This window comes from Panicum virgatum, chromosome 7N (assembly GCF_016808335.1).
Source record: "Panicum virgatum strain AP13 chromosome 7N, P.virgatum_v5, whole genome shotgun sequence".
NCBI classification, from domain to species: Eukaryota; Viridiplantae; Streptophyta; class Magnoliopsida; order Poales; family Poaceae; genus Panicum; species Panicum virgatum.
This window is the reverse complement of record NC_053151.1, coordinates 9,602,185-9,615,548: the sequence shown is the minus strand read 5'-3', so window position 1 is coordinate 9,615,548 and position 13,364 is coordinate 9,602,185. Positions and strand designations below refer to the sequence as shown.

Below are 13,364 nucleotides of genomic sequence, written 5' to 3'. Positions count from 1 at the left end.
TCTTCCTCGACTTCTCCGGCGTCTCGTTCGCCATCGTCTCCACCTGCAGCTTCCAAATCCGCCTCCCATGACGCCAAGGGACTCCAAATATTGGTAAAGCCGCAAGAGCCAATGCCCGGTACTCCACCAAGTGCATCGATTCTGCTGAATGCCTATCGGCCGTCACCTTGACATGATAGGAGAGGAACAAGAGGTCCGCCATCGCCGACCGGACGACCGGAAGAAGAGTCTGCCGTCGCTGAATGACTCAGCGGCGCAGACGAACCACGCACCCACAGGGATGTAGAAGAGTCCACCGTAGGGGACACCAAAGATTCCCCCCCCCCCTCGCAAAGAGGAAGAAACAGAGAGCTCCACAACCTCATACCTTCACCGTCGCAGGCACTAGAGAAGTCGTGGAGAGGCAAAATCATCCATGAGTCTTCCTCTGAAGGATCTCCAACGCCAATCACCTCAGCAGGAAGAAACCATGGGCTTGCAGCCACCCTCATCCCTCCACCGGAGATAAGAACGAGGAGGCAAATTATTAGCTCACACCGCAACGTCGCCGGGAGCAGCAACGGCGCCGGGAGCAACGCCGCCGGAAGCAGCATCGGCGCCGGGAACAGCACCGCCGCCGGGATTAGCACTGCCGCCGGGAGCAAGAGGAACCCTAACCTACCTAATCTAAGACTAGAAAGCCAGAGTATATACGCCGCCGGGAGTAGGGGTCTCATGTTGAGGAGCACTCCCCATGTTGCTGGAAGCGTGTATTGTTTCCATTGTAATGCCCGAGCCGAGAACGTTCAGCTTGTGTTGCTTAAAAAAAAACACAAAACAAAACAAGCCCCAAGCTTACAATCATGGAAGGCATGTGCCTGAATTTCGATGTTAGTCATATTTGTTGTTGTTTTTTTGAAACTTGGCAATCTCATTACTTGTCTGACAAATTGTCAGCGACAATTACATGGACGTTTCTTGGGACAGAACTAGTGATTAGCTCTTCCCCTTCAACGCACTCAGAACCCAAGGCGGCCAAAGCATGAGCAGCCCTATTGCCAACTCTACTCAGAAAATTACACTTGAATTCAGAAAAATTCACACGCACTAAAAACTTGAGCTCCTCTAGAGTGATACCTTCAGCCATATTTGTTGTTGGCTATGATGAAATGTTCAAAGAATGTAAGGATGACCCAATTGTTGAACTAAATTACTCAGATCGGCAATAGTGCTACATATTACATGGAGGATTAGCTCAACAGACCAAGAAAAAGGTAGCGAATAACTGAATTCAGGTTCTCCAAGACTCATTACACCATGGGAAATCGAAGGTACATTCCACCAATAACCACGCATCCAAATTCCACAAACAAGAAAATTGGGGAAACATAGGAGTCAGGAGTCAACATGCCGTAGGAACGACGCAGATGTGTCTCTAATTCCAGCATGCATGATATATATGCTTATGGACCCATAATCCCTGATGCCCCTCAAGCCTACAACATGTTCTTCAGAAAATATAAGCTGTTTGTAATGCATCGCCATACTCTACTACTCACACAGAGGCAGATGTGAAGACTGATGAGATTGTCAATAGACAGTGTTCAGCTGGAGACAAGTTTTGTAGTCTACATTGAGTGTACTCATCGCGTATGGCAGTATATGATCGGTTTAAGTACTGCAACTCTCTCTGTCCATGGAGTAAAACGGGGTAGGACGAATGGCTTCAGTCACTCTTCTGTCTTCAAAGCATTTACTTTGAAGTAATTTCTTGCCAGTTTTCCACGTGCATAATGAACTCAGTGCTGCTTAAAAAGATATTAAATTACACAGATCGGCAAGAGTTTCAAGCATCAATGACGCTCAATCTTGCTGCAACAGAACATGATCACTTAAATACATATCTATGTACAAACAATGCGTGAGACTGAGGCAAACTCCATTTTTGGAGACGTTGAATTAGCTACATAATCTGTTGACAAATAGGAATTTGTTTCTCGACAAATAATGTGATTACAGAGTTACAGACTGCTTATTTTGGTAGGACCAAGCTATAATAGCACTGGGAACTTAGGTGTAGCTGCCAGACTTGTTGCAGCTTAACAGGCACTGTTATATATTTTCGAACATATATATCTGAGCGATTTTATGGGCAAATTATCTAGCTTGAAAAAAAAAACCCAGACCATGGGACAAACTGCATAGTAAAAGAAGAATAGAAATTATTTCCATACCACTACAAATTTCCCAAATCCTGGATCTGCCAGTGCATGATCTTTTTCTAAGTCATCCATGCCACACACAGCTGTTTGCATATATATAGAATTATGGATATCCAGGCCCCATTTGCAATGTTAAAAAAGAAAACACAATCCTATTTCAACAGAACCAACGGAATTTCCCATGTTCAAAATGGCAATTTAACAAAGATTATATAGCACAGTAGGCATGGATAAAGGATGAATATGCCCAGCAGAAGTTGATTCTTCGACTGTACTGCTTTTAGCCCCTCAGATGATTACTATTGGAAAATAGTAACATAGAACGCAATCTGATTTTGACAGGATTAAGAGAATTTCCCATGTTCAAAAGCAATTTAACAAATAGTATATAGCACAGTAGGCTTGGATAAAGGATGAATATGCCCAGCAGAAGATGATTCTCTGACTACTGCTTTTAGCCCCTGAAATGATTGTTATTGAAAAATACTAATGGGCAGTAGCTACCTGGCAGAATAAGGTCTGTACACCATAAAGGGCGGCAGATTGTGCTAGACAGCCAATTCACATGGCTATTCTGGTTCTGCATAGTATATATATGAGATGGAGCTCCTAAATCTACAAGTAATCATATGCATCCACAAAAGTATATATACTATTTTCATATTGAGCAAACTTTGCACTTCTAAAAGGTCTTCAATATCCACCCTTCTTATATATACTATTTTCCTATTGAGCAAACTTTGCACTTCCAAAAGGTCTTCAATATCCACCCTTCTTTATATAGGAGATACTGAAAAAAATTAATTGTCAAGGCACATGCACAAACAGATGTCGCAAGACCCAAGAATGATAAGGACACACATAATACAAGGTATTCTTAACATGACACTATTTCAGAGTTGTGCCTAGTGATCTGCCCAAAGAGATGAAAGGGAACAGGCCTCAAATGTCAGGAAAGAATACATCACTTCTTGGGATAGTTGGTAGGATCAGGTCCAATATCGCGTGATCCAGTATTCACATATGGTCCTCGGAATGTGGCCTGTGGTGGCAGAGGTTTTGATGAATCAATGATAGGCCTGTTCTTTGATTTCCTGGAAACAATGTGCAGATTAAAAAAGAAAGTTCAGTGCCCAATTCTTCTTCCCAAGTTTCATGATGGTGAAAGACAGTGCACAGCTTGTACTTACACGAAAAGGAATGGAAATGATAAACCAGCACCAGCAAAGATCAGCAGGCCAGTGGCAACTAAAGCATTGCGAGCCCTCGACATGAGTTCTCCTTATAACTGTACAAATAAGGGAGAGAAATACATCCGACTAGAAATTACCACAAAAATCTCTGTGTTTTAAAGACTCAAGAAAATAATGGAACATTAGACAACTTGAAGGTAAAAGCTATATTGCGCCTCACAAGATTTTGTAATTACATTATAGTAAAATTACTTGCAAGAGATTTGATCACATGTCTTATTATTTGTGACTGGAGAGAGCAATTGGGAAACCTGAAAAATCTCAACAGAGCTAAGAAACTGATCGGCATACTGGTTAGGGTGACAAAGTGTGGTTGCTTAGTGCTTAGCAAATTGCTTCCACATTTTAGCCATAAAAGAGAAGTACCATATAGAAACAAATGAATTCAACAATTCAATCATACTTATCACCAATTAAACATAGTGTTTCTCTCAATTTTCTCTTTTGAGGACAAATGAAGGTTTTATGAAGTATTTGTCACAAGCTCATTATGAGGTGCATGATGCTTAGCATCGAATTTACAGTGTTCTCTGAACTTCTTGCAATTCAGTTAACAGAGACCAACTTAGTAAAGTCTAAAGTTTCAGTGACTTGTAAACTTTTCACATATACAAATTTATAAACATACTAATATTAGCAGCTACTTAATCACTGCTTCCTGGATCATAAAACCTGTGTCTTATTGGACAAGGTGTCACTGGAAAATAACGTAGCTCATTGCATAGTTTCTTAGCCAGAAAAGGGAAATGACCATATAAGGTACACTAGATTTGAGCTCTACGCGGAGATCGAATTTGAACCGCCACCGGATCGCACAAACTCACCGAAGGATATCCTAATTCGTAGATCACCAGAATCAAAAACCAACAGAATTGGTCCCAGAACCCTAACCACACACCTAATCATGTGGTTCCGACGTCGAAAGATCCATAGGTGCTGCGTCCACTTACCGGAGTCGACGATGTCGCGACGGGAGGAGCCGGGGGTCGCGCTACTCAGCGCAGGGAGAGCAGCGAGAGACTGGAAGCCACACAAAGGGGACCGGCTGTCGGCCGGGGAGATCGACGAGCACGACAGCCGGCGGCAGGGAGACGGGCGGCGAGGCGGCGGCGGCGCAAGGGATGTGTGGGCATGTGGCGTTGGCGTCGTGCAGGCTTGTGGAGTTGCTGTTTAGGCTGTAAATGGGCTGGGCCAGTCAAATGAAATTGTGGAATGGGCTAGAATGCAAATCTATAGTGGGCTGGACCGAATTGACCGAATCTCACCGAAATTCACACATCTCAAAAGGGTCCGAAACAAATTTAGTGCTTCAAAATTCGAATATTCTCAGAAATCTATCCGAAAACCGACCGAAATTCGCCCAATTCGATTGGGACCGAATTTTTCCCGAAATTGAATCCCAAAATCATGGGCTGGACTATTACCCATATTTTATATTCACCACAGAATATGTTTTTCTTTCAGGGAGAAATAAATGTTCTTTTCTATCCATATGGCAAATGGCTATTTTCTTTTCTTTTCTTTGTTTGTGTTGTGGTGGGCTGTACATATGTTATGTATGTTTGGTGCATTTTGCGCCACCTTTAATTATAAGCAGCCGTTGTTTATGCAAGCAGTCGGCTAATGAGTCATCAAATTGCCCGATGAGCATGGAATTTTTCACGAATTGTTTCGGGGGAGAGAGAGAGGTGGAAAAAAGAAGTTTCGGGGGAGAGAGAGAGAGGTGGAAAAAAGAAAAAGAAAATCTGACGTTTTTACGAGTCCTTGTGTAATGTAACATACTACTTTTCTTGAATGTTTACAATTATATATTAGTTAGGAAGTTTTTCTAGGCACATGCTTATTAATTTGGCCAAATAAAAGCACGATGATTGCAAGTTTGCAACAAGTCTGAACAAGCCTACGTTCGTTGTTCATTACTCGTGTGTTTCATGTTTCGTAAAGGACATACAGCTGGTGTACTCTGTAGATAACAGGTTCTACAATTGAGCACACTATATCAATTGCATCAAGAACACTATAACAACAATTCATTAGTCTTGGAGCCCAACCTACCATAAGTGATGCATCACCACAACTTGTCCATGTTAAACCGGTTGTTATGGTCCGCTATTGATACTCGTCGTTTATCTATGTGGGACCGTTATACATAGACTACTTGAAAAAAGAATACTTTTTCTGTGACGTAGAAAATAAAATTAATTAAACGAGTTAACATCACAATTTTATTTGCCTCTCGTTGAGTTTATATTACTCTATATATGTGCATGAGACACACAAAAAGAACACTTGACACAAGTAACATCATACGCTTGAGTACTAAGAAGGATCCATATAATTAAGAAATTCAACCAGCATCCATCAACAGCTACAAAGAAATATATATAATTAAATGATATAATAATTCATATAAATATATATATAGCAGCTCTATTTAGTACTCTAGGTATGGAATAATCAACCAACCGGACCTTGTCATGTCCATCTAGCTCTACAAAGCATACATTGGGGCAACTACCGCCTCATTTCTGTATCTTGTATTTGATATTTCAATAAAGTCCTTAAGTATAAAAAAAAAACCAACCGGACCAACATTCGCACCCGACCGATCGCACCCTGCACACCCGACCCGCTCTCATCCCCGCGCGCGGCGCCCCCCCACCCGGCCTCACCCCTCCCCCATGACGAACCGCCCAGCTCGCCCACTCCCCCATCCCCCACGACGAACCGCCCAGCTCGCCCAGGCGTCGCACCTCCCCGTTCCCCGGCGGCGCCGCACCACCCTGCCGTCGCCACTCCCTCAACTCGACGCCCCGGCGCCGGTTCACGCCTCGGCGCCGCCCCCCGCCCGCTCGGGTTTCGTTCTTCGGCGGTGCCGCACCGCGATCTCAGTTATCCACGCCCCGGAGCCGCACCCTCGCACCGGCGACGCCGCTCTCATCCTCCCGGAGCGCCCGGCGCCGCACCCTCCTCCCAACGGGATCCCCTCTTCCCGGCACCGCACCCTCCTCCCGACGGGGCGCTCCCTCCTTCCGGCACCCCACCCTCCTCCCGACGGGGCTTCGTCCTCTCCCGAAGCGGTTTTGTTCCCCAGGTCGCGATCCGTTTTGCTCCGCCATTCCTCCTGTCGCCGATCCGGGTACTGATGCCGCCCGCGGCCGGTTGCTGGCCAACCCTTGCGTGTCCCCGCATTCAACGCGACGCCGCTCAGTGCTCCCGTCGTTGTTCCACGAGACCGATCCGTCCTCCCATCGCCGTCGATCCTCCTCAGCCTGCCTTCCGATCTGGTGATTCCCCGTTGGCTCAAGGTCCCTTGATGTTCCTACGGTTAATTTCGCGGCGCCCATTGAACATCATGGTCGCCGCTCTCGAGGTCTTCCATTAGCAGGGTCATGTAGCAGCACATCCCCAAGTTTGTTATCCCTCCCATCACCGCGCACCGCCGTTGCCCGTCGAATCTCCCACAGGCCGCAGCAGGCACGTCTCCACTGCGCAAAGCTTAGACATAATTCCTTTTTTCTTCAATTTTGCAGAAAGATTTACTCTAGCTCCTGGGTGGCGGCGCTCAATCTGATGAATCGCGGGGGAACCCCCGCTGGCTCAAGGTCCCCTTCTATCCTTTCCCATCAATTTCTATTGTTTTGGTCAATTTAGCTTAGAGATCCCGATAATTTGTGGAGGTTGTAGCTCAAATTAGGTCGCATCTTGGTAAAATCTCTAGCTTTGTGATCCTTTTTCCCTGTTCCCTTGTTTCTTGCGTGCAAAATATCTGACCAGCAGCTTCGCCTTATACCTATGGATGAACTCACCCATTCTACTTTGAGATCATGGTGCAGGTTTTCTATCCATCCACTTACCTCTCCCACTGGCGTGCACGGCGAGTGTGATGGCAACGGCCAGTGGCCACTGGTGGCTAAAGCTGCCTTGATGCATGTGTTATGGAAGATGAAACGTGAGGCAGCGGAGAGCTGGGGATGCTAACGTTGATTTGCTCTACACCATTCCTACATCGTGGAGATCAGCAACGAGGGCAGGAACAAGCTTTGTGTACTCGAAAGGGACTTCACTTTCCTGAATTTCTGAATACTTCACTGAATTTGATTCAGATTATGTGTGGCACTGACCGTAATGCCCCTCTTTTGAATTCAGGTGAGGTGGTCACGCTCCTCTCACGTGTATTCAGGATTATTGCTAGGTCTTTCTCTGATTTTGAATTAGAAGTGCCAGTCAGCAAATACACTAACGGGGTTCATCTGCTCCTTGTTTTTTCTTGCCACTAATCATTATATGCATTTAAGAATTATGTCAAAACCACAACAAAGATTGGTGCTTTTCAGCAAGTGTTTGCAGTACGCAATTAACTGATAGAGTGTACATACAAAAGGTTAGGGTGCGTTTCAGTCAGGGCATGTAAATCAGAGTACACTGACAGTGTGTTCTTCTATTATACTAACTGGAATTCAGGTTTCTATCTTTTTCAGCCCTTGTAGTTTAGGGTACGTTTTTTTTGCATTTTCCCTTGTCCTACATGATGGAAAATATGTTTATGTGGAATGTAAAAGAAATGAATACAATGATAAGTAGTTACTAAATATCTATTCATATACTGGATAAACAAGCATGAGTATTTTTCTGATTACTTGCTGTGGCAGGTTCACTAATCACTACTTTATCCTGCTTTGTTGTTTGCATTTAATACATGATTTGGGATGATTTGATATCTCTGCTCTCAGACCTCTCACTTGTGTGCAGTGTGAGGACACAAGCAGCTGGTGGTTAAGCTGGTTTGTACCAGCTGAGAGTCTGAGCTCCCATGGTGTCTCACTCCGTGAAGATCATGGAGCTCATTGCCAGAACCATTGTCGAGCCGTAGTTCATCAGCTAGGGGCAGAGGAGGTCAACACAATAACCTTTTGTGGCGCCTCCTCTGTCTAGTTGCTCATGGACCTCGCGAGCATGGCCATAGGAATCAGAGGTTATTACTCCTGAAGGATGCATTCGGACTTTCTTGGACATAGTAATCAGATTTTGTGTTTAATCTTCCATGATTATATCCTCTCATAAGCAGTTTTTAAAACCTAGTTTATTTTGATCTGGTGTTCTTGATGCTCTGTTTTGTGTTTCCAATCGAATTGTTGAAGTACATAATAGAGAATGGATAAGATAAACTAGAATTGATTGTTTTACTTACTGTAATTTCAGCTGTAAGATTCGTATGTGCAAATCCATGTATGCCTTTTCTTTAAAGTTTAGTGTAAATAGTTGCCCCTATATGTCATACTGATTCATAACCTTTCTGATATCTGAAATGTTTTTTTAATTTTGTTACAACAATTGGACCACCTTATATGTAGTCGTATATACAACATTAAATTGATTTAGTTGTGGTTAATTGTGACTAATCCCCCAAAGAGTTTTTTTAATCTTTGTGTGGGTTTCCTTTTCAGATGTAATTGGATGTACTGGTGCTGCTGCATCTTAAGATGGAAGTACTCATGCCTGATGGAAGATAAGAGCAAGCATGCTGTCAAGCCAAGAACAGCACATCCTCATCTACATCCATTTGAATTTGAACGTCTGTAGTGTGATCCTTCCTAAGAATCCTAACCCTTCTTATGGTCTGATTGGATTAAAAAAAATCATATGTTCATGCCTGATGCAAGTGAAGGTCAGCATAGGCATGTTGTTTCGTCACTAGTATGCCATTCAATCACTAGCTAGATTCTTGATTCAAGATATGTAAATTCTTTTATGTGTGTCGGTGTCCCGACCCGGGGGCCTGGATCTCAACTAGTAAATGCTGCGTGTTTCCTCGTCCCAGATGATGATGCAAGAGGCAACACAGTAACGCACGGTTTATCCTGATTCCGGCCGCGGGGTCATACGTCCAGCAAAGGAGGTGTACGAGGGCACTGTATTATCTTGCACCCGACGTGCTCGTAGTAGGGGGTACAAACGAGGCGAGAGAGGGAGGAAGGCTCCCAAGTCTCTGCTAGAAGAGGGGTTGAACGGGGCGAATAGGGATGCCGGAGCGTGGGTGATGATGGATCTCGTCAAGGAGCGTTTGAGTGTCCTCCCAGAGAGAGAGCATCAGAGAGAGTTTACCGGTAGCCCGCCTCATCCTTTTATAGTCACAAGGAGGGGCGGCGCACATGAGTGGGCGTGGAAGTCGTCGTTTTCCCCGAATCGCGGGGTACAGTGGCCGAATACTGTAGGAAGTACACCATAGGGCATGGCGTCAGGCGTGGCAGTCGTCCTGGATATCGTCCTTGGTCCTGCGGAGATCACGCCGGTCGTCCTGCCAGCCCCTGCTCGCGGCGTGGTCGTCGCTGGTGTATGGTCTTCTATATACGGCGCGGTGGCGTTCAGTGGGCCCTGTGGGCCAGGGTCCTGCACGCACCAGCAGTAGCGGTAGCGGGGTGCGCGGCGGTCCTGGACCCCCTGGTCGGAGCGCGGTCGTGCGCACTAGAAGGTCCAGGGGACACGTGGAGGCCCCGGACACCTTGAGGGGGGAGGTCCGGGACTCCGCCTGTGCGTGCTGGGCGCCCCTCTCTGAGGAAACACATGGCGTCGCCGGACCCCTTCTCAAGTAGGAGGTGGGTCTGGATGGCCGGTGTAGGCAGAATAGTAATCGGGAGCAGTGCCGAGACTGTCTTGTCCCGCTTCGCTGGTCCCACAGTGTTGCTACAACATTCGGTATGGCGGGGCGGTGACTGAAGTCGGCGGATGAGACCCCGGTCACATCCACTGTGGGAATGGCGGCCCGACGCCGCCCGTCCTGGGAGCCGTGGAGGAGTGGCTGGCTTTTAATGCTTCCGTACGGCGAGTGGTAGAGCGGCGGGGCCGTTTGTCCCTTATGCCGAGAGGTGACCTCGAGCGAGGTGGAGATGAGTTACACCCTTGAGGGTATGTTTGCTACCCTCGAGCGAGGCGGGGATGTTTCGCCCGCTCGAGGGTAGGTGCGCTACCCTCGAGCGAGTCGGAGATGCGGGGCGCAGTCGAGGAGTCTCGACGGGGACCCTCGAGCGAGGCGGAGATCGTCCCGCGGGTTTGAGGGGGATGCGAATGGGCCGCACGCTGTGCTTCTTTGAGTCCTTTCCTTCAGATTGGAAGGAGGCTGTGGGCCTTCGTGGGCCCAGTTGCCTTAGCATGTGTTTTGTGTTTTAAGGGGATCTTAGTATCCCGATTAGGGTGTCCCTAATCGTGGTACCCGACAGTTGCCCCCGAGGCTTTGGTCGAGTCAGGGGATTCGACCAAAGGGTGATTCGGCGATTTCCCCCTTAGACGTGATCGGTCAATGTCGCGCACCCGCCAGACGCGCCTGAGCGCCAGCCCGGCGGATGTGACAATACGCCGGTCGGGTAGTGCGCTCGTGGTGGGAGTCCTCCGAGGCGCGCGCCTCTTTGTTTGTTTGTTTCAAGGACAAGACGTGTCCGCGTGCTGAGGAAGGCCAGGGTGACGACGGCGTCCGCTGCTCGGCAGCTGGCGCTTCTGTCGCACTGTCCCGCACTCAGGGCCTTGGCCCTGCCTTCCCTGGTTGCCTCGCGGCGCACCGTTCGAGGGCGGTCGGCCTGGGCCGATGCTGCTCCGCTTAGCGTCCAGGGGCTCAGCCCCGCTTTATTTCATTTGGTCGCGTCTTGGCATGGTGACCGAAGGCATCTTTCTTTCGTGGAGTGCCGCGCCGTCACGGGTGATCTAAGCCTCCACCCTTCGATAGGCTTGAAGCTTGGTGCCCGGTGCAGCTATAAATAGGGGTCGTGGGGTTCCCTTTCCTCTCCAACCTCCCAGCTCTGTCTTCTAGCATTACCCAAGTCTTAATGTTTTCCTTTGCCTTTCGTGGCCGGCCCCCAGATGGGGTGGCCTGGCTTTTTTAGGCCTTGGTGCCAGAAGAATGCTTGCGAGCAGTGGGGGAAGACCAGAGAGGGCGTGCGCACCATCCCTCAGCTTCAGTGGGATCAGCAGAAGAGCATTGGGCCCGTGGGGTCCTGCTCCTGCGATGTCCCCTAGCCTGAAGGGGGATGGAAATGCCTGACCGTGGTGCTGGCACCAAGTCCGGCGACTGTTCTTCGCATCGTCCCCCCCGGCAACAAGGTTGCTCTCAAGAAGACGGCGCGGAGGGCGCTGTCCGCACGCTCGACCCCCCGCGGAGTCTTCGGTGGAGGAGACGCTAGAAGAAGGCTTGCGAGGAGAGCATTCCCCTGGACCCGTGCGGTCTGGGGGCCGCTCCTCGCATCCCTAGCAGCCTGGCCGTTGCGTCAGCCAGGGGCTTGGGGCCTTTCTTCGTCACTCGTTCCTCCCCAAGACAGGGAAAATTGCCACGTAGGTGGCAATGTGTTTGTATCTTTCGATGGCCTCGCGCCGGTAACCCTTTGTAATCTTTATTTGCATTTGAGCAATAAAGTCCCCTTTCTCCTCTACGGGGAGGATGACCGAGGATATAGGGGAGTACAGAGAGTTACGACCCTCGAATATGTGTGAAGTCTCCTTTGCGGGGGCGCGTCAGCGCACCCGCGGGTGTAGCCCCCGAGGCCTTGGAGGAGAGTTTGTGCTCGTCCAAGGGCTATAAACGTTGTCCCACTGGGTTGCCTCACCGGGGTGGCCGTCCAGCGTCTTTTTCAGCCGGCATCGGCACTCTTTCAGCCGGCCTCGGCATTCTTAGTGCTTGTACAACGGCCCGGCGTTCAGCTTAACCATCAAGAGAGCGCACGTTAACAGCGGAGGGTTTGGTTAGACATGTGGAGCTTCACAATTGACGGTCGTCGACTTATTCGAGGGTGCGGTTTGAACCGTGGTGCGCGAGGAGCCCCCGAGCCTAGGCCCGTGTGAAGGCATTCAGGGGAACCCTCGACTTTGATTACGACCCTCGTCTCCCTTCCGCAGAGAAGAGGGGTGAAGCGCACCATGCTACCCATGCCCGGGCCGCGAGCTATGGCTGCTTCGGTGAGCTGTTAGCGGGTTGTTCAAGCGGACATCCGTGCCCCGTTCGATAGGGGTCGGCTCGTGGTCCATGGACACGTCTCATAGAGCGCTCGCGAGGGTTCGCTAGGCGGGGCTCGGACCCATTCGATAGGGTCCGAGGGCTCGATGCTCTCCCTCGATGGGATCCCCCTTCTAGGCACCCTCGACTGGCCTTGAACACTGCATAGGATGTCTCGAACTCTGCGTTCGAGGGTGGCTTGTACGACACATCCCTGCAGTCCCTGACTCTGGTGATCTGGGGCGCCCATCGAACCTCCGAAGGGCCAGGCTTCGAACCCCTGATCAGTAAGGCCTCGAAATGCGGTTCCTTCGAGGGTAAAGGGACCCCTGAAGGAATATTCTGTCTTAACTCGAAAATGACGCAGAGTCGCGAGTCACGCGCGCGGGTCTTCCGCTGGTAGTGGGCGACGTGGCCCGATTCGTGCAGTGCGGTGCGGGCGCGCCTTTTCAGGCGGCAGCCTCGGGCAGACGAAGCGGCGTGGGCGGCGACTGACGGATGGGATAGCGCAACAGTCGCGCCGCGCCCGCCGGTTACCGTGCTGCAGTTATTGCTGCGTGCGCGTGTGGGAGACTCAGCGATAGCGAGATCTACCGCATTCAATGCGGTAGATTCGGGCTGTGGCTGCGGCTGCGCCCATCATGGTGAATAAAAACGAAGAGAAAGGGGGTGTTTGGGCTCACCTGGCTGTTTGCCTTCGTCTCCCTTTGCCTCCTCTGCCTCCCCTGCATCCTGAGCCCGCGGCCAAGAGCGATAGGAGGAAGAAGAAGGAGAGAGAGAGAGAGAGCGCACCTTAGCCACCCCGAAAACTTCACTCCCGCCCCCCCTCGACTCGCAGAGATGTCGGACATCCAGGAGCCATTGCCGTGGGGGAAGTCCTCCGCCACCGTGGCGGTTCTGGAGCAGCTGGTCGCCGACTGGCTGCTGCCGCGG

At 49.3% G+C, this 13,364-nt stretch overlaps 1 protein-coding gene and 1 long non-coding RNA gene across 3 annotated transcripts; one reads left to right on the top strand and one right to left on the bottom strand.

The window, feature by feature from the left end:
• Positions 1-2,750: 2,750 nt before the first annotated feature.
• On the bottom strand, positions 2,751-4,615 carry LOC120682164. Its single transcript, XM_039963932.1, has 3 exons — positions 4,405-4,615; positions 3,392-3,489; positions 2,751-3,295 (listed from the first exon to the last, which is right to left on the bottom strand). The coding sequence occupies exons 2-3, from the start codon at positions 3,472-3,474 to the stop codon at positions 3,166-3,168; spliced, it is 213 nt and encodes a 70-aa protein (XP_039819866.1). The 5' UTR covers positions 3,475-3,489; positions 4,405-4,615; the 3' UTR covers positions 2,751-3,165.
• A 2,142-nt stretch (positions 4,616-6,757) lies between these two features.
• LOC120680717 lies at positions 6,758-9,206 on the top strand. 2 transcript variants are annotated; one of them, XR_005677775.1, is made up of 4 exons: positions 6,758-7,059; positions 7,291-7,649; positions 8,207-8,429; positions 8,902-9,206. It is a non-coding gene; the product is annotated as an uncharacterized LOC120680717 (long non-coding RNA). The 2 variants fall into 2 exon arrangements; XR_005677776.1 differs by having other exon boundaries at positions 6,759-7,059; positions 7,291-7,603.
• Positions 9,207-13,364: the final 4,158 nt, after the last annotated feature.